The 22,180-nt window shown below is 37.8% G+C and overlaps 2 protein-coding genes across 4 annotated transcripts in view; one reads left to right on the top strand and one right to left on the bottom strand.

Moving 5' to 3' along the window:
* The window catches only part of dnajc17 (DnaJ (Hsp40) homolog, subfamily C, member 17), a 73,437-nt gene that overhangs the window by 43,022 nt on the left and 8,235 nt on the right, over positions 1-22,180 (top strand). For all 3 annotated transcript variants that reach the window (XM_063007289.1, XM_063007291.1, XM_063007290.1), the window contains one exon: positions 1,849-1,980. In XM_063007289.1, the coding sequence (XP_062863359.1) occupies positions 1,849-1,980 (132 nt within the window). The remainder of the gene's footprint in view (positions 1-1,848; positions 1,981-22,180) is intronic.
* On the bottom strand, positions 15,701-16,285 carry LOC134325198 (cdc42 effector protein 2). The gene has a single exon (XM_063007293.1). It carries the CDS (start codon positions 16,283-16,285, stop codon positions 15,701-15,703), a length of 585 nt encoding a protein of 194 aa, XP_062863363.1.

Below are 22,180 nucleotides of genomic sequence, written 5' to 3' on the forward strand. Positions count from 1 at the left end.
TAAATTCAGCACACACACAAGCTTTGTAACACACAAAGATTCAATTAGTGTGTTGTTGCTTTGACAGTGATGACTACTGACGATACAAATTGCTGATGTTTCCCCCTTTAACTGTGATTCACTTTGACATATTTACATGTATTAAATAATTAATATAACTGCAGAAACAAAACAAATAATCAGATGGCCGCAGTTATCTGATAATCTTGTTAACATGCACTTATGAAATGTAATGGGCAAATTTCAGCTCTACATGAGTCACTCAGCAATAGAATTTCTTTTAGCAGCCGGGCTGTTAGTTTAATTTCCAGTACTGAGGTCACTACTTTTTAAATAGTTTTTTTTTTTATTGAATTAGTCAAACTGTTTTAGTGACCAGCTGGTGGAAAGCTTAGATAAATTCAACTTTTTATATAGATTTTTATGTCATTGGTAGTGACCACTTTTCAACCAAATTTGTTGGTTTTCTGGCACAAACATGACTTTTTATTACATATTCTACATATTCTCAATAAGGTTTAGGTCACAATCTTAGAAGGGCTATACCAAAAGCTTAATATACACTGATTAGGCATAACATTATGACCACCTCCTTGTTTCTACACTCACTGTCCATTTTATCAGCTCCACTTACCATATAGAAGCACTTTGTAGTTCATTAGTTCATCAGTAGTCCATCTGTTTTTCTGCATACCACAGAGCAGGTATTATTTGGGTGGTGGATCATTCTCAGCACTGCAGTGACACTGACATGGAGGTGGTGTGTTAGTGTGTGTTGTGCTGATATGAGTGGATAAGACACAGCAGCGCTGATGGAGTTTTAAACACCTCACTGTCACTGCTGGACTGAGAATAGTCCACCAACCAAAAATATATACAGCCAACAGCACCCCATGGGCAGCGTCCTGTGACCACTGATGAAGGTCTAGAAGATGACATCTACAAGGTGGACCAACTAGGTAGGAGTGTCTAATAGAGTGGACAGTGAGTGGACACGGTGTTTAAAAATTCCAGCAGGGCTGCTGTGTCTTATCCGCTCATACCAGCACAACACACACTAACACACCACCACCATGTCATTGTCACTGCAGTGCTGAGAAGCATCCACCACCCAAATAATACCTGCTCTGTGATGGTCGTGTTGGGGTCCTGACCATTGAAGAACAGGATGAAAGCAGGCTAAAAAGGTATGTAGAGAAATAGATGGATTACAGTCAGTAATTGTAGAACTACAAAGTGCTTCTATATGGTAAGTGGAGCTGATAAAATGGACAATGTGTGTAGAAACCTGGAGGTGGTTTTAATGGTATGGCTGAATTATGCTTGAATTAGCCATTCCAAAACCAGTTCTGACATGTTTTGTGTCGTAGTTGTGTTGAATATTCAAGGGCAGTACTTCCTTTACCTAACTCTTTACACCTTCATGATTCTGTCTATATCCTGCAGTGTGATAGTTTAACTGCCAACAAAACATCCCCACAGTGTAATAGAACCGCCACCACGTTTAATGGTAGCTACGGAATTGTTGGGTTGAGATGCCTTGCTTTTTTGTTTAGCTTAAGGTGACACTAGGTGTCTTCCTTGTATTGGCTAGAGATCACTGTTTCATGTACTTTAAATGGCTGCAGTCTGACCAGCCCTAATCCTAGGGCTCAGAGAAGACACCAGCTATGTTATATCATTGTATGTTTGTGACTTTTTACCAAGCCTTACAAGTGTAAGTAAACTTTAGACTTCAACATTATGTAATTAGAAAAAGTCACCAATGGCTTAGTCTTTATGTGCGATGATGTTAGTGAGACTCAGCAGGGCTGTTTACGATTGTGTATATTTTGTATTCCCATTTAGGAACTGGCATGCAAAAATGAGAGTGGTCTAACAGCAAATCCTTTAAAAATCACATGGCTTGAGGGACAACCTGAAGTTGTTGCTCCAACACCGACCAATCACTTTGCAGCCGGAACGTTTGCTCCTTCTCAGGTACTGTGACTATTATTTCTGTTTGTTTATGCAGTTCTTTATTGACAAAAAGCAGCACTAGCATGTTAACTTAAGGATGCGCTAATAGTTTTCGAGGCAGCTAGGTAAATTCAGTGGCACAGTGAAACAACAGCAAAAAAACCCAGCTAAGATTATTACCAAGAAAAATTTAATAAGGATAAGATAGCCTTTTATTATCCCACGGGGGAAATTTGCAGTGTTACAGCAGCTTTCAAGAATATAAAAATAATATAATAAATAAATAATATAATAAATAAAATAAAATATAAAGTGTTTACACATATACTTACATATAATAAAAAGCAGAAAAGTAAAAATATGTAAAAAAAAAAAAAATTACAAAAATATTGCACAGTTATTACAATTAGAGATGCATGAGTACCGATACTGGTATCGAGTATGTACGCGAGGCTCGATACTAAACACCCGATACCGTGTGCCTAGTGCACGTTGCTGCGTTATGCCTGGTTCACACTACACGATTTTTGCCCTGATTTTCGCTCGGCGACTGGTCGGCGCTAGATTTGCCGGCTCGGGAGCAACTCAGCGTTCGCTCGAGTTTTGTAGCACGTCAGATATCTGATCTGAGATGTGCGACTGGGAATGAGTGACATGTCGAACAGCCAATGAGCACGCAGGATACGGTGTGAGGGGAAACGCAGGAGAGGAGTGTAAACAGGTGGGACGGGGATAATATAGTTCATATCAGAATACACCAGCACACACACACGTTTTACAGTATTTCTGACCTGATCGTTCTCAACAAAACACCAACATTGCAAAAATATTTATTAACCTCCAACTCGCTACAGAACAATCCCTGCTATTCGTGTTGCCAAATCCACTCAGATTCATTTATTTTTCCTCCTTGATTTCATCACGTCAGCGCACAAACACTTTGATCACTCGCTACTTGTTGACGTGCATTTTTGGACGTGGTATCATTAAACTTCTCGTCACTTCTCACGTGTGTTTTTGTTTAAAAAAAAAAAAAACGGTATTCTAAATAGGTATTGGTATCGGTATCGGTATCGGCAAGTACAAAAATACATGTACTTGTACTCGTACTCGGTTGGGAAAAAATGGTATCGCTGCATCCCTAATTACAATGTATTGCACAAAGTACAGCAGGTATTACACATTTTAAAAAGTTATTGCACTTGAGAGCAGATTAAAACCATATGAATTATTGTGATGGAGATGATTGTCTGCTCTTGAAATAAGTCAATAAATAAAAAAGTAAACTTTATTAATTAAAAATTTTACATTTTTGTAATTGACTAATTAATTGTAATTGATTTCAAGAGCAGATCACCCAAAGAATTCAGTCAAAAAGACTAATGTAAGTAATTTAATTTTATATTGGATTTGTTATACTACATTTTTAATCTTACCTGCTGATTTTTTCAAGGGAGTAACAACTTAAAAGATTCCAGGAAGCCATTTAAAAAGCTGCAGATGCCTTTAACCTCAGCGAAGTCAAGCGTCAGTACTGTATAGTACAACAAAGAATGGAGAAAATGCAATTTATAGTAGGGTAGTGAGAAGAAAACCACCACCAACCAAAAGAAAAACACCAGTGCTGACCTGGAATTTCCAAAAAAAGTTGCACCTAAATGATCTCTCAAAATCCCAGGCAAATCAAAGTTGAAGCTTTTTGGACAACCATTCTAAACATTTCGGTGGTAGTGTGATGGTAAATGTGGGGGTGGTGTCTTCGCCGTTTGAGTTCCAAGTTCTATCAGAAAATTCTTGAGGAGAATCTAAAGTCTGTCGGTTGACATAATTGCATCATGTACTTACTTAAAGCTTTGCCAGCACATTCCAAGGGAGCTTGACTGGGGAGGTCTTGAGGTACACTAAACTCATTGCTATGTTCATGGAATCATTTTAAGTTCACATGTGCTTCACGAGTTATAGAAGATGGGTTAATTGTGCCATAAATGAATGCATATGGTCAGCAACAGTACTCAGGTTATGGCATTTAAATAATGCTTAGCTGGTATTAGGGGGCCCAAGTTGTGCCAAGGAAACATTTTGTACACCTGTAAATCACCACTGGTCTTTTGACAAAAGCCAGGTTGGTGGGCACTTGGATTAATGCTGTTCATGCTGATTTTTTATACTCCATGGTTTGCGTGTTGCGGCAGAAATGGAGATTCATCAGAACAAGAAATGTTTTCCCCAGAAACATTCTTTCCAGAGTGTCCAGCTGTCCACAATACAGCCTCAGATTCCTGTACTCGGGTGACGAGAGCTCTGCATAGACATTTCTGTATAGACTCAATCGAATGTTGTGCATGAAAATACCAGAAGAACAGTAGTTCTGACATACTTAAACCAGGCTGTCTGACAGAAACGACCGTCTGCGGTCAAAGTCGACTCTTAAGTTCAAATCTCAGCTATGCTACCAGTTTAGCCAGTTGCCCAACAGGCACAATTGGCTTTGACTGAGGTAGAGAAGGTTGGCTGGCATTTCTCCCCACTGTTGCTGCATAAATGTGGCCTGTGTCTGGTTGACAGACCAGGATGGTTAGTAGAAGATTCGCATAGGGCATTGCATGGTATGGTTAAGATACGTGACTATTGATCTGAGGATAAAGGTGCGTCCTGTTTGCTTTAATTGTTCTTTAAATGTTTAAAATTGGAGCTTGTTGCAGTCTGAATGGTTTGGAACGACACACACCTGACGACCCACAATTTGCACTGCATTATTAGGACAAAACCAAGCCATAAAGTCCACAATTAAATAATGGCAGGGCATAGATCATGGCAAGGATATAAAACAATATCTAGGCTTTGAGTGTCTTGGCACAAGCTTAAATCTTTTTAGAGTTTGTTTGTCTGGCCGAATTGGGCATTCAAGCTGGAAGAACCTTAGTCAGGGTGGTGAGAAATAACTGCCTGACCACTCAGAAATAGCTCATTCATTGACATGAATGGAAAAAACTACCCAAATCCAGGTATGTAAAATGTGTGTATGGAGATTTGGGCAAGATTTGAAGCTATAACTGCTGCAAAAGGGCTTCTATAAAGTATTGAATAAGGGTCTGAATACATTTTTGAATTAGAGATTGTATTTAATAATAATGTTGTGTTATTGTGTGAGATTGTGTAGTTTAAGTTTAGATTGATGACTAAAAATGGCAATTATATCTATTCAAAATCCACAACACAGTAAAGTGTACTAAAGTCCAAATCCACTGTATATTTTGTTCTATAACATTTTAGCGTAAATATTTTGTTAAATAAATGAATAAAAATTTATTTTGGATCCGGCAGGCTGGGCGCCTACATGAACAACAATTTGGCTGCTGTTCATACAGGGTGGGAGTTGGAAGGGACCTCATAACTGATGCAATTACGACCTTTGCTGGCTAAATGATGGCACCTGCACAGAGTCAAGGGATAATGTGTTGATCAGGGTGTGGCTCTCCGTACACAAAGCTAATCCACAAATGAACTCGCCTCGTGCAGGTGAAAAGATGCAGTCGGCTACTGCACACGCCCCGTGTGTCAGTCTAGGCTCTCCTCAACCAGGGTGGAGATCAACATCAGTAGAGAGGAAGCAAAATGCAATATGGTGATTGGATATGACTAGATTGGGAGGAAAATTGGGGGGGAAATCCAAAAAATATACTGTATATATATTTTAGACTTCAAATTATTTTATTGTATTACTGCTCAATCCTGTCGGTAATACAACTTTTTTTTTTTTTTAAAGCTAAATGGGCATATTTCAATAAATTTTTTTCTTTAAAGCACAAATCCAGAACACTACCAGTAAAAGATTACCAATTATTGCTCTGCGCAATGAGCGAGAAAGTGGTTTAAATAACTTTGTGTATTTTTCTAAATCTGAGTCAACGCTTCTGCTTCCATCTGCTTTGGGTTCATATGTTTAACCTTGAAGCATACGATTTAAAAGGAATTTCAAATGCATATCCTGCAGATTTAACCTCCAATCCAAATAACATGTCCTAACCGCCTGTTCCACCTTTAGAAGAGAAATATGTAAGCGCTTGCCATTTTTTAGTTTTGCATAGGTGGCTAAATATATTTGTCATGCTTGCGTGCTCACTGTGGCGCTCCTGAACAATGTGTTTAGGGAACGAGAGGTTTTGGTTTGTTTCCTTTGGAAGGCGCTCTGCGTGCACGTTGTGCAGCTTTGGCAGCCCCCTTGGGCCGTCGCTCATTAAGGTCTGACCCGGCAGACGGAACGTGAGAACCGTAGTACTAGCTCTATGCATAATGGGCGACTGGCACGAGAGGCTGCTTTACTCCTACCCCCCTCGAGGGGAGAGTTAACCCCAAACGCTTCACTTTGATTCCTGCTTCTAAAGGCTCCCATCCATCATCTGTCTTTTTCAGTATCCACTCATCCTGCCATTCATGAACTACCTCTTGTAAACGTATGCATGTTTTAAAAGCAGTGGCACGTTACTTCCCTTTTTAACTGATTTACAGCAGCATTAATAAAGTTTCTAGGATTGGATGATTTTGTAATACAGTATATCATTTGTGGGGTTAGTTTCCAAGTCATGTGATTTGACAGAATAATATCCATTAATGTTAAAATTGAGGATGACTGGGAGGATGTGGAAGATTTGGAGGATTTTCTTCTCATAATATTAAGTGCTGATTGCTTCATTGTTTGTCTCATTCCCAGAGGCTAGCAAAGGAAAACAACATTATAATACAATAATTTTATGCTTTGTGGCTGTTTTTTCCAGAGGTAACCATTACTAATGCTGTCAAGCATCTGGGTCAAGGTCAACCCTGACAGCCTTGGAGGTCTGCCTCCCTATGCCAGCAGTAATTGCACGGGGGAAACTTAGAGACATGTGTCTTTGTTGCACCATGAGTCTTAGTGACCCCTTAGGGCAGTGAGCTTTTGGATGTAAAGCAGTTTGCATTTTACACGACTTCTTTTGGTTTTGGCACCCTAGTTTAGATCTGACTTTAATTCAATTTTTAAGAGAGTTTTCAAGATTGGCAAACAGCTTCAGATGCAAAATGACAAATGTATGTAAACAAAAAAGCCACATTATGAAAACCTCTCAGATATTCCTGTGTTTAATGTATTAACACTGAGATGTACATTATTGTACATTTACAATGGGCAGTTGTAGCCTAGTGGTTAGGGTACTGGATCGAAAGGTTGCTGCCACTGCCAGGTTGCCACTGTTAGGCCCTTGAGCAAGGCCCTTAACTTTCAACTGCTTAGATTGTATACTGTCACAGTACTGTAAGTCGCTTTGGACAAAAGCGTCTGCTAAATGCCGGAAATGTAATTATTAGGGCTGTCAAACGATTAAAAATTTTAATCGCGATTAATCTCAGAATTTCATATAGTTAATCGCGATTAATCGCATTAAATAAAATCTGTGTAAATGTTATAGAAAACAAGGTTTTTTAAGTGAAATGTGAAAAGTGGACGTTTCTACACGAAGTGAGTGTGTTTTGACCCTTTTGGGGCTTCCATAGTTCATGGACTAGCGTGCTTGACTCAGGTATTCAGTGCCGTAACAGATTAAGTTAATAAAGTGTTTTGCTCCCGACAACTTGTGAATATAGCGTGTATTTATTTCTTTATTATGCAAGTGCATCCCTACGACGCTCAGTTATATTATTTTAACAAACCGCAAATGAACAACGGTGGCAAGTCCGACATTAAAACGTTGGTTCTACCAGTCAAGTCTCAACATGAACTAGAATTTGCGTTAACGGCACTATTTTTTTTAACGCGTTAAATTGAGGTCGCGTTAATGCGTTATTATCGCGTTAACTTCGACAGCCCTAGTAATTATACAGTCCATTAAAAAGACTTTTATTCAAAGCAACTTACAGTACTGTGACTATACTGTCTAAGCAATTGAGGGTTAAGGTCCTTGCTCAATGACCCAACAGTGGCAACAGTGGTGCTTAAATTACTAGTCCACTACCTTAACCGCTAGGCTACAACTGTCCCATACTGATACAGAATAGGAGTGATGTGGGCAGATTTTCTAACCTGTAAGAGAATTCTGTAGAATGGCTGTAGAATTTTGAATTTTGAGTGAACGGATGGATCTGTTAGGAATGCCAATGAGAAGTAAGTTGCAACAGCCAAGACGGGATGTGATAAAAGCATGAACCAGAGTTGCAGAATCTAGCAGCATCTAGCAATATTAGGAAGGTGTAAGAAGGCATTTTTAACCAGAGACTTGATGTGAGGTTCAAAAGAAAGTAAGGGGTCAAAGAGAACACCATGGTTCCATAGTATTGATGAGGGTTTGACAATGGCACCATCTAGGTTGAGAGTAACATCAGAAAGTTTAGAATTCATGGATTTGGAACCAGTGAGTAAAACTTTACTAGGTTTATATAAAAAATTTTTTGCCATGAAAAGTAGAAAGGCAATACTTTTCATAAATGCTGAGGTACTTAGTCTGTAATTTTTTCCTTTTGCAAATAGCTGAGACTCATTCATGTCATACAATACAATAATCCTCATGATTCTGTATGTGTGATGGCTTGTTAATAGCTCACCTATTTAGAAAATTCTGCTGTGAAGTCAGTCAGTCAGTCAAAACAATTGTATTTATTTATTTTGTAGACATCTAAAGGTTCCCACTGTTATGTCTATGTCAGAGCTATATATAGTTATTGCCTTCAGTGTTTTAAAGTTATTAACCCCCCCCACGCACACCCCAACCAGACACAACACAAAGCGGAAATATAGGCTTCTTTTTTCCAGCTGGATCTATAGAAGACAAAGCTAAATGTTTTCTTTGTAAAATAAATAAAGGTTATAGAGGTTCTGTTTTGGTGTAGGGTGCACAAGTTTGGTCTACATTTTCAAGACAGTCAGCTGTGTCTGATTTGGGTCAGACATTAAAACAATATTTTAGGTTTTATTTAGCTTTATTTTTATTTGTTGTGGGAACATTATTTTAGTTTATGATTTTTTTTTTTTTTTTTCAGTTTTAATTTCTATTCATTGTAATAGGTCTGTTGTTAATAATGTCTTGTGGCTGGTTAGGGTCCTCTTAAAGCTTTTGGTTTTATTTAATTACATTTAGCAGCAGGATTTCTACATTTTGATTAGCTGTATGTTTTATTTTAATTATTATAGTTTATTTCTGTTCATATTTTTTTGTTTCAGCTTTAGTTATTGTGAACTAAAATAACCCTGGTTATAACAGTGTGTTGTATCTGGTCACTGCTATAAACAGTTTTGGGCTGAAATGTGTAGAAACTTTTCTTTTTTTGGTTCCCTGTCAAATGTGTAATAGCTCTCACCAGACACAACACAAAGCAGATGTATCTACAGTACAACGCTGTTCCTTTTCCTTTTTTATAGCTGGATCTATATGCCACAACTGATGTTTTTCTTCCCATTAAATAACTGTGTGTTGTGTCTGGTTTGGGTTCTGTTTTCTGTTGGCTGCACAAATTTGGTCCACATTGTTTCATTACATTTTCATTCACGTCGACCTGTTTATCTTGGTCAGGGTCGTGGCAGATCTGGATCCAATAGAAAACATTGGGCGCAAGGCAGAAACACCCTGGACAGGGCTTCAATTTATTGCAGGGTTCTGGACATCCCCCTCAGACATAGCCAATCATGTCTGTTTAGGTACCCAACCGGCCGATAACACAGTCGAGATCCGTGTTAGGCACACTAATATTATAAAAATATTGAACTTATTTTCTTTATTTTAAAAAAAATAAATAAACTCAAGTCATATTTTTGTTTTATAGGATCCAAATGTAGTTTTTTTTATTAGGGTTTTTTAATAGTCAGGAATGTAATATTTTTTTTTTAGATTTGGGTATAGATGAGATTTTTTTTTAACTTGTAGAAATGCAAAAATACAAACTACATTTTATCATTATACACAACTAGTAGGGATGTAACGATACACTCACCCCCGATACGATTCACAATGCTGTGTTCACAATATGATTTTTTGCTCGAGGTTTTAAACTGAAATTGAAGACAAATTATAACAGTTTCCTTTTATTATTTCTCCTAAAAAAATCTAATAAAATACTGTATTTGTGATTATCTTGTATTGATCCTTTTATTTCTGAGGTAGGTACAAACTATGCAAAACAATTTTGAATTAAGCCCAATTTGGCTGAAAAACCCGAATTTGGCAACCAGGCGTATAACGCCAGTGACGTCAACCAGGCGAGGTGTATAGCGCCAGTGCCCTCTGCAAAGTGAATATTGATTCGTTTTACATCAAATCTATTTGAATCATGGAATTTTTGAATTGGTTATTAACTGTCTTGTGGTGAATCGTTACATCCCTTACAACTAGCATGTATCATTGTTAAAATTGTTAAAACAAAAAAAAAATGCATTCATTGTTTATCATTAAAACTGGCAGAAGATTTCAAGGTGCCTGGGAGTAAAATGTAAAGACTTTATTTGTATTTTTTTTTTTTTTTTTGACAAAAGTAGACTAAAAGACATTTCAGAGTTATGTGGACTTTAGTAAATATTATGGTAGTTACTGTATGATTTTGAAACTTTTTTGTTAGTTTTTAATGTGTTATTTTATTAAATATATTCTGTATTGTATATAACAGCATTGTCTTTTATTATTAAAGATCCCATACATGGCATTGGATAGGCTGGGTTAGTACATCAGAAATATACCTCACACCACTTTCTCTAAATGGTATCAGACATAAAAAAGATCATTTACCGAACCCCCCTGTGAAATGATACGGCCTGCTTTCAGTAGCGTTGGTTTAGGCTGCCAGCCACAATTACAACAGCGAAAGGAATGTCTAAGTTGTCAAAACAATATTTTAAGCAAGGCTTTGTGGGAATTCAGGGGGAGGAAATGTATATTTTTCGTTATCCTGCGAGATGGCAGGTTTTTGCTTTTCAGGGTGATAGCAGACGGGAATTTGGAAAGGAAAGTGGTACCATATGTGACTGGGGTATCTCACAGTTTAAAATGTCTGGCTTATTGTGCAGCCCCTAGATAATTTGTCTTCCAATTACCGTCTCTTCTCAGATTAACCGTGTGAAGTTCTGCCTCTTGGGCTTTGTAGGAGTCTACAATCAGGGTAGATTTATTTTTGTATTTGGTGCTCTTGTGTTCTGTGGCTACATGGTTACGTTTGTGATATGCTGCAGCACACATTATGGGGTTTGTAGAAGAATATCAGGAATCTTGTCTGGAGTTTATTCTACTTTAGAAAGGCTAGGAAAGGTGATCCCTCCGGCTTGTATTTTGAATGGGAGCTTTTATGATATGTCATATTACTCTGTAAATGGATAATAAGATCCTGTTGTTTCTGATTTCAGTTATTATTTCAGATTAAGTGCACTTATGGCTCATGAAGCCTTCATTCTAAGCCATGAAGTCCTAATATGCATGCACTTTAATATTGTTTTATCAGATAAAGAGGGCATGGTAGTGCATTTACCTGTACATATGGAAGGGGGATCTCTTTATTCAGTGCATGTTATCATGAGCCTATTTAGTAAAAAAAAAAAAGTATTCTTATGGTCAGGCCATGATGTTGGACAAGAAGGCGTTGCACACAGTTAATGTTTCAATAAATCCTAAAGGATTTCAGCGGGTTTGAAGTCAGAGCTCTGTGCAGCCCACTTGAGTTCCACACCAAACTTGCTGGAACAGGAAAGAGCCTTCCCTAAACCATTGTCATAAAGGTATACACCTACCACATGCATTATTTTTGTAAAGTTTGCACTTTAGAAGAACAACATGGTCCTATTATCACAACCTTTTGTGGAGTGTTGATGCCCCCACATTGGCACAGGTCAGTGCACTCTCAGTCAAGGTGATGGAATATGCTCTGTTTTTTCAGCAGGTAGTGTTTAAACTCTCATCAGGAGAACAGCTGCTAATGGATAGCATAGGTACCCAGCAGATGTGGAAGTATCGCATTTCCCCACTTCACCGCACGCACTGCTGTCTAGAGAGTGGAGGTGTACAGCTGTAAAATATGCCGTGCAGCAATAAACCCTCGGTCAATGACCAATCAACCAACCAAAAACATGGCTTTGAATGGTTCAACTTCAATTTCTCACATTAAATGTAGAAAATCGAAGTACTTCCATTCCAAAGGTTTGTAAAGTCTTTGGACAGCTGTGTTAGTACTTTTAATAAGTGGGCCTGGGTCAATTTAGAAAAGCCAAAACTGAAGCATTGGAACCCACTTCCGTAGTCTTCGTTTTAGCACAAACAAAAGGTTTTTAAAAATAAATGAAGGGGGAAAAGTACACACTATTGAAACAATTACAGAAACATTAAGTTCTGGAAATTACTACTGCAAAAATAGCTTACAATTAGCTGGAAAGAATTAACACAGCCATTAACAACCAGGGTGAAATTTAAGGGGCTTCCAAAAGTCAATGAAGAAAAAAATTGTCAATTTATTATCAAGTAAACTAAATCTGGAGAGATTATCTTTAAACAAAACAACAGTATACACAATAAATACTATGTTGATGTGTGTGTGTGTGTGTGTGTGTGTGTATATGTGTGTTGTTACCACCCAAGGAGAATGAGTCCCTGCTGAGTCTGGTTTCTCTCAAGGTTTCTTCCTGTAATTTTAGGGGAGTTTTTAACTCTTAGCCACTGTCGCCCTCGGCTTGATCAGCAGGGGTTTTTGGTCTGTAGGTCCAGAATTCTGTAAAGTTGTTTTGAAACAATGTCTACTGTAAAAAGCTCTATACAAATAAATTAGACTTGACTTGATTACTTCAAAACTGGTTTCTTAAATAAGAAATAATGATGCTTACATGGTCTAGCCAATCTACTTGTGGGTTGCACTATCGCCTCACAGCAAGAAGGTCCTGGGTTTGATCCCCAGGTTTGGCAGATTCGGGTTCTTTTCGTGTAGAGTTTGCATGTACTCCCTGTGTCTGTGTGAGTTTCCTCCGGGAGCTCCGGTTTCCTCCCACAGTCCAAAGACATGCAAGTGGGGTGAATTGGAGATACTAAATTGTCCATGACTGTTTGACATCAAACTTGTGAACTGATGAATCTTGTGTGATGAGTAATTACCGTTCCTGTCATGAATGTAACCAAAGTGTAAAACATGATGTTAAAATCCTAATAAATAATAAATAAATATCATATGGACCTGTGTAACATTGGGGAATTAAAGTAATTGATGCATACTAAATGCATACTTTTTTGTACAAAGTACATTAGTTTATCTTATGTGCTGTAAATATATTAAATTACACAGATTAAGTGATTAAATTCTTGTTCCTTTTTTTTTTTTAAATAATGTGTAATCCAAAGGTTTGCAAAACAATGGCTATCCAGTCCCGGATTTAGACACACTAAATAAATGGTGTCTGTGGTTTGGGTTTCAAACTAAGTTTGAACAGAGGCTTTCTCAGACCCATTGTTGATCAGTACTGAAGCTTAACTACATTGCCCAATAATAAGAACAATAATGTTAAAATCCTACCACATTTGATATTTTTATATTTTTAGACATTATTTTCTCATGGTAATGCATTGGGCCCTTTTTGGTGGAGTGTTTGAGGACCCAACTCTTTTACCCAACTCTGCTAACTATTAAAACTTCACTGTTTGTCCAGATGCTACTGAAAGATTTCAATCATGTAATGCAGGTTTTTTAGTCAACGGTTATCCTAAGTAAATGTATCAGCTGGATTAAACATGCAAAGCTATATAACATACATTCTTAAAAGCTTTCTCTTTGATGAAATACTTTAATAAGCTAATTAATAAGCTGCTTGACTACTTGAAAGCACTCTACATTTACTGAATTACTAAATGGATTACTGATTTCTGTGCATGTTGACATAATTTAGTCAGGTGTGTAACTGCTTGTACGGAATAAAAGGCCAACTTGTCTGTTTTACCACCACATACCAAACTGTATGCATGTCTATTTTCTAATCAGCTGTCTTTTTATTTTCAGGATAAAATACATTCAAATATATAATACAAAAATATAAGTGCACATTACAAAATAGAGTAATCAGTAAATATTATATTTATTACAATTATTTTGAATTATGTAGCATAACAGTAATTGAATCCAGTAGTTTTATTATTATAGTGTTATATTTGAATCTTTAAGGCTTATTAGATCAATATTCTGTATATCAGTATAATGTGTTTCGCAATACATAAAAAATACCTATAAAAACATCAGACAGAATAAATTTCACAGTAAAAAGACAGATTAGTGGTTTCTGTTTTTGGAAAATTAACTAAAAAAAACTCCGGTATAGGTCAAACCAATTGCTGTCAGTGACGAAAGTTTTACTGCTCTTTTAGAATCAACTGCTGCACTGCTTTACATCCACATGCTTGGGCTGTATGGTGGCTTAGTGGGTAGCACTGTCACCTCACAGCAAGAAGGTCCCCAGGTGAGGCGCTCCAGGTCCTTTCTGTGTGGAGTTAGCATGTTCTCCCCGTGTATGCGTGGGTTTACTCCGGGTGCTCCGGTTACAGCATCTTTAGCATAACATGTATGTATGTCATGTATGTCTCATTCTAAAACCTTGTCCTCACAAGTACAGGCATTTTTAAACATAACCAACCCCCAACCCCCCCAAGAACTAACAAAATCATATGAAAACTCCTGGCACATTCTGGATAGTGTTTTTAAAAGCTTTTCTTTTTACTTAATTTTTTTTAGTTATTTAAAAAAAGGAATATCAATATTTGTTTGGAAAGTGAAATATTATTGAATTAAATGTTTTATTTTCTTGTGGCTTGTAGACGATTGTGGGTTGCAAGACAAATGAAAACTGGGGTTGAAGTAACTGTTAATTCTGGTATACTCTACATAGAGGTAGTGGCTAAGAAGTAGAAGTAGCATGTTAGTTGTTTGAACGCATACTGGAATATGTAAAATATCTTTTTCTGGAAACTAATGTTTTATACCTGTTTTTTTGGGGGGGGGAGCTATATTATTTTACAAAGGTAAAATACAGTATGTAAAGGTAAAATACAGATCATAGCAAAGAGTCATTTGGAGTCATTAGCACTTCATGGCGACAGGCCTGTGTGTGTTTGTGTGTGTGCGTGTATGTTTAATTAAGCTTAATTAGGGACCTGAACCAGCAGGGAACTGATTCAGTCACTCCAGAACCCACAAACATTGGCACTTTTATAAACTGAAGCTCTTTTGTGAGTGTTTAAATTACTTTCAGTCAAATATTGTTAATACAATTACTTGCAAGTTATGTATAATTAAAAGTACAGGTTTGTGCGTGCAGTTCAAATATATATGCAGTAAAAGAAGCAAGATCTTCCTGCTGATAATGCAACTTCTCAACCTAGCTAGTGGTCTAAGACCAATGTCATTTTAAATTAATGTATTTATTTATTCAACAACTGCACTTTCATTTCATTACTAATAAGTCAAATAAGATTAAGCAGGTTATTTAATTTCTTTTTCAGTACAGGAAAACCTGTTGAAATTGTCTATAGTAATTACACATGGTAAATTTGATACTAAATTGCTAGAATGTTTATGTAATTGTTTTGAAAGTCACATTTTTGCTGCACTTGAAAGACTTAGTGTTGGATGTCCAGATGTTTTTACAACAGAATCCACCAAGTATCTTCTGTCCTTGCAGCTTGGTTCTTCAGAAGTCCAGAAAAAGGCCACAAACAGTCCATTCATCTGTATTCCATTACTGTGACAAGCTCACTGTAAAGTTTCTTTGTTACTGGTGGAGTTTGTTCATCACCTGCAGTACATCATCCAGTATTGAGGGCCCCAGGTCCAGGTCGAAGGCGAAATTTGGGTCAGTCTCCTCTGACTGCAATTCCTCGGGGCTAGTCAGGGTTAAATTCCTACCAGAACTCAAGCTCCCCCGGCTTGGGCTTTGGCTCACCGAAGCCTCTTCTAGCTGCAGTTCATCATTTCCTTCCTCCACCTCCTCTGTGTCCAAAAGTGGCAGCGAGCTACATTTTTGGCGTCTCTGAGCTGAAGTCTCTTGTTGCGAGGCCCACTTGTTACCACTGCTGCCTTCCTCTAGTTTATCCATGTTGATCCGAGGGGGTTTTGGAGGGGGTGAGCAGGCCTGGAAGAGGTTTTGCTCACTCATAGAGCTCTGTAGCATCAGACTGGGGGCCGGCTGAAGGAAGGACAGGTCCCCAAAGCTCCTGTTCATGTCCGTTCCGATGTGAGTGAGGTGTCGGAAATCTGCCAGTGGATAACTGATCATATTGACTGTAAGAATCTTCTGCCTTGATCTACTTGACCACCTTTTTGAGGAAGGCTTGATCTGTAAAGTCCTCAGTGGCATCCCAATTTAGTTTGTAAAATGTCAATGAATGGTTTCCTTTTGTAAAGAGCAGCTTACGTGAGAGAGTTGTTATGGGCGGCAGAACATCATGAACAACTTGATGCTGAAAGACAATGTGGAAATCAAATGTTAGCCATGGGATTTTAGTAATGTTACCTTTAAAATACCCAGATTACCTTAAACATTTATGAGGGATCTTCAAAGAGTTTTCACACTTTTATATTTTGGTTGGAAAAGGTGAGGGTGGGAGGAGTAATAATTGGTCGTGTCTGAGAGACTGAGAGAGCTTATAGTCCGAATTTAGCACCATCTGATTTCCACCTCAAAGAAGCTTTAAGGGGAAGAAGATTTTCATGTGATGATGATGTAAAAGCAGCGGTGCATACACGCTCAACCAAAACCATTTTTGCTGATGGCAATGAAAAATTGGTACGTCACTGGGAAAAATGCATCACAAAGGAAGATGATTATGTATTTGGAATTCTTAATAAATAAAAGTAAAAGTGTGTAAACTTTTTGAAGAACCCTCGTATATACACCAATCAGCCATAACATTTAAACCACCTCCTTGTTTCTACACTCACTGTCCATTTTATCGGCTTTGTAGTTCTACAATTACTGACTGTAGTCCATCTGTTTCTCTGCATGCTTTGTTATTCCCCTTTCATGCTGTTCTTCAATGGTCAGGACCCCCACAGGACCACTACAGAGCAGGTATTATTTGGGTGCTGGATCATTCTCAGCACTGCAGTGACACTGAGTATGACACAACTCCAGCAGCGCTGCTGTGTCTGATCCACTCATACCAGCACAACACACACTAACATACCACCACCATGTCATTGTCACTGCAGTGCTGAGAATGATCCACCACCTAAATAATACCTGCTCTGTGGTCCTCTGGGGGTCCTGACCATTGAAGAACAGGGTGAAAGCAGGCTAAAAAAGTATGTAGAGAAATAGATGGACTACAGTCAGTAATAGTAGAACTACAAAGTGCTTCTATATGGTAAGTGGAGCTGATCAAATGGACAGTGAGTGTAGAAACAAGGAGGTGGTTTTAATGTTATGGCTGATCAGTGTATGTACCCAGATATTTGATAGGACATTAAGTAATGCAGTGCATTTTATCTTTTTTTATCTGTTTTTTTATTTTTTATTTGATTCAGCATTATTGTACACTTTTAATAAATAATCTTTGATTAAATAATAGCAATACTACATACAGATATATCCTGATATCTAGTTACAATGTTGGTTTATTGGAACATAATTAGAAAAGAGTGTTTGCACCATAGGATGAACCTGGAACTGTAAAAAATGCCCCATCTTTCTTTACATTTATAAGGTTTTTATTGTTAAATTCAAAGTTTTTAAACCAGCTAACTATCTGTCCAGTTATGGATCACCTACTGTACTGTCCAGCCCTGGCCATTAATTATTAATATGTGTACAGCTTTTGTTGGGATTGGGTGATAGATGTGATGCATTATGGTTGACGTAACTATCATGTAAGTGCCATCAGTGATCTTTGAAAGGTTTTTAGAAACCACTGTTTAGCTTTTTGCCGATGCTTTTTGTTCTTATTTGACAATCATTGCCTTTTTTTATTTAGCTGATACATGCTACTAATAGGCAGTCAAACAGAACTCACTTGTACAATGATGCTTGTAATAGTGACTGTCGATTAAGAGCAACTCATTGTTCATGTAGTGCTTAGTTCTTAATGAAGTTACAGGAAAGTACTTTGCGCTCCTTGGCCTGTTGGATTTTATTTGCTGCAGACCTCCTGCAGATTCACACACGTTAGATCCGTTTTCGTGACTTAAAACCCTCACTGTGCAAATGTGTACGGCACAAGAGAAAACAGGTTTTGTTGCTTCATAAAACTTTTATTGACACTTTAGTAGCAGTGGGAGATGAGGGAGCGTGGACATAACAGCATTCCTTTATAATCACGTAAGAATTACTATAGGGCAGGAGGGAGAGGAGTGGTCCGTTTTACGAAGGTTTTAATGGTGGTCCAAATTAATGAAGACGTAAACTAACAAAACCTCCAGACACCTTACGCCCTGGAAGTTCAAGTGTTTTCACGTAACTGCTGATTAAGTTTTAAGGTATCCTGGCTCACACATTATACAGTCAAACCAGAGGTGCTAGCATAGTTGGTAAAGATATTTTAGATAAGGGCTTCTATTATCTTGATTTTTAGCGTGTGAGATTTTTTCTCCCAACACTCACCCACACATGATTATCTGTTTACCAAGATAAGACTGAAACCTGCAGAGAAATGAGGTGTTTCAGGTGTTTCAGGTTACATGATAGAACTTGTTTAGCTCTCAAGCAAGAAAAACAGATCATTTTTGAGTCTGGAGGGTACAGAGGGTGGACAAAAAAAGACAAAACAGAAACGTGACCTAAAACATGACATTTACAATCACAGCTGTACAGTTGCGCTTTGTTTGGCTGACTTCCAGGATCTGTATTAGCATCAGCTACAAAGGTGTTCTGCCAGTTAACGATTTGTGATGTGAGATTGTGGGAGCTTGTAAAGGGCAAATAGCTGGTGCATCACTCATAATTAAATATTAGTTATTCATTCATAAGGAACATTCCGATCAGCCATAACATTAAAACCACCTCCTTGTTTCTACACTCACTGTCCATTTTATCAGCTCCACTTACCATATAGAAGCACTTTGTAGTTCTACAATTACTGATTGTAGTCCATCTGTTTCTCTGTTTCTCTACATACCTTTTTAGCCTGCTTTCACCCTGTTCTTCAATGGTCAGGACCCCACAGAGCATGTATTATTTAGGTGGTGGATCATTTTCAGCCCTGGAGACCTTCAGCGTTTAGTATGTACCCTACAGTGCAAACTAACACCTCAGTGCCTGCTTACTGCTTACTAAATCTTACTGCAGGTTTTTCTAGTCACTCAAGGGTTTTTAACCACCTGCCTATTCTTCGTTAATCTGATAGCAGTCTGTAATTTTTTCCTGCCACTTCCAGGTAGTGTAAACCAGTGTTTGTTTAACTTTGAGCTTGTAAATTATGCTCCCAACAGTATCTCTAGAAATATTAAGTGCTGTTGCAATCTTGTTGTATCCTTTTCCTTGTTTGTACAAGACTTATCTCTTATCTTAACTTTTTGAACAGCTCTTTCAACTTACTTCTAATAATATTTCTAGCATTTAAACAAATGTCACAGTCAACAAACACCTAGCCAGTTCAGGTGTGTATTAAGCCCATGTTTGGCTGCGTTAGATGTGCTGAAGACAACATCTAATCTGCAAATATGTGGGGGATGAGGAATTCTATTCAGGGATTGAATAATTTTAAAACTGCAGTAGTCAATGAAAGTGGCATTTTTTTTGTTGATTTTGGAGAAACCACTTGTAATATTGGTTGTGTTGAGCTGTTTAAATTGTTCTATTGTGATTGGTTGCAACTGTATATTGAATAAAAACTAAACATTGGACATTCCTTAAGGTTAATGGTCACAAAATTAGATACAATGTTAAGCTAGCATTTAAAGAAAATTGCATTCACAGTTTGCTCTCTATAGAGTAAAAACGGCAATTTATCAGAGGTGTCCAAACTTCTATAAAAACTGTATAGTCGGCTGACAAATAAAAAGAAAATCTCTTGTAGCTGGTATGCATTTTATGGTCTAGTTTGAAAGTACTTGTCCTCTTAGTCGAAAAATCACTGCAAATCAAGACAAATTGATCTGACTGGTTATCGGATAAATACACGTGAATTTTGTTATACTGAGAAGATTTCATTATGATATTAAACCCAACCATACCGCACAACATTTCAAAGAAGTGCTTTGATAGTATGGAAGTAATGTAAATCATGCTATGGCCTTCACTGTCACCAGGTGAACACCTGTCTCTCCTGAACTCGTTGTAGAATCAACGCCAATATACAATAAAGCTGTTTTGGCAGCTGGTTATTTCCTGATAATTTACTCAAAACACTATGTTGCTTGTTCCTTCTTTACAAACCCTTAAATAACTTTAACAGAGCTCTGCTGTTTATTAGTGCTCACCAGTTGGATCAGCAAATCCTCCTTGCACAAGGGGTCAAAGTCCAATAAACACCACTTCTTACCTTAATCAAGAAAGTCCTTTCAACAAAGACGATTTATACTTTTGGATTTCTGTTCCTGATCATAGTCCGTATAAGTGTAAGAAGTGTAAAAATCCACTGTCAGGAGGGTGTGACGGCTGATCATACACTGACACGCTTAGTAAGGTAAGCTCTGAATAGAAGGCGTGGCTGTTTGAGCAGGTGGAGTGATTCATTTTTCTAGGCTGACTAGGTCACAGTTTGTTTGCTGTCTGCAGACATGATTTAAACTGGAGTGCAATATTATAAATCCTAAATAAAAGTTTTACTGTGTGTCATGTTCTTCATAGTCATGCCAAAGTTGGGAGTTCTGCAGGGCACACTGCATCCCCTCTCCATCTGGCTTGGACGAGCTATAAGAGAGTTAAACGATTCCTAATCTCCATGTCATTGTGCGTCTCTGCTGATTTCCTGTGCTGTATGAGCCATATGAGTTTTGCTAAAGCCTTTCCAGCCCAAGTTTCAGTTTCAGTGCTTTACTTTATGGACATGTATAGACTGGCTGCACTTGCTCAAGTATTTTTATTTTGCAATCACTAACCCGTTTTAGTTCTCACACCTACATACTCTGTATGAACAAAAGTGGATATAATGTGTTTCAGCCACAACAATCGCTAACAGGTGTAATAAATCAATTACATAAAGGAAAATATACACCGATCAGCCTAAACATTAAAACCACCTCCTTGTTTGTACACTCACTGTCCATTTTATCAGCTCCACTTACCATATAGAAGCACTTTGTAATTCTACAATTACTGACTGTAGTCCATCTTTTCTCTACATACCTTTTTAGCCTGCTTTCACCCTGTTCTTCAATGGTCAGGACCACCACAGAGCAGGTATTATTTAGGTGGTGGATCATTCTAAGCACTGCAGTGACAAACATGGTGGTGGTGTGTTAGTGTGTGTTGTGCTGGTATGAATGGATTAGACACAGAAATGCTGCTGGAGTTTTTAAATACCGTGTCCACTCACTGTCCACTCTATTAGACACTTCTACCTAGTTGGTTCACCTTGTAGATGTAAAGTCAGAGACGATCGCTCATCTATTGCTGCTGTTTGAGTTGGTCATTCATTTACATTAACCTAAAATATATGTAGTTCCACGGGACTATGGAAATACTTTGAAACTCGACGCCTTTTAAACTCGACGCCACTCCCATAACCAACTGACGTCGAGTTTCAAAGTACCACTGTATCTCAGTCCTCTGTCAAACACTGGTTGTGCTTCCATTCAGTGTACAGACTCTGGGATGACCTAAGACTGAGACAGATGCAAGATTCATTAAATTTCTTTTAATACTGCTGCATATCTATCAAGACTATGTTGGACACAGGCTGTTCCAGAATTCCAACTTTTTTTAAGTGTAGCTTTTGGACGTAAGGAGCTGAAATGTCTGACTTTTATACTTGTCCAATAAACATTCGCTCTTCTCTCGTCTCCATCAAAATATCTAAGTCTTTCTTCACAGATGTGATCTGTTATGCAACCAAAACATCACTGCATTTCATCACATATACCTACAGGTGGAATTTTAACAGCTCACTTTTCTCTTTACCCATTAACACCTTTGCTACCCTTGCATTTCGTGCAAAGAAATAATCATAAATTAATTCAGGTTTCCATCTAAGGTCACGTGTCCACACCGAGCCGTGTGTTTTATGAGAACTAAAGGTTGAATTGCTTTCATATTTTTACTGGTATGCCTCTTGAAGTGTGTTTTGATTATTCTGGCCTGTACTTACGAGCGAGA

This window comes from Trichomycterus rosablanca, chromosome 13 (genome assembly GCF_030014385.1).
Source record: "Trichomycterus rosablanca isolate fTriRos1 chromosome 13, fTriRos1.hap1, whole genome shotgun sequence".
In the NCBI taxonomy this organism is placed as follows: Eukaryota; Metazoa; Chordata; class Actinopteri; order Siluriformes; family Trichomycteridae; genus Trichomycterus; species Trichomycterus rosablanca.

Coding starts and splice junctions, on each gene's coding strand:
- LOC134325198 (XM_063007293.1), bottom strand. CDS start 16,285: ATGCCACTGAGGACTTTACAGATCAAGCCTTCCTCAAAAAGGTGGTCA.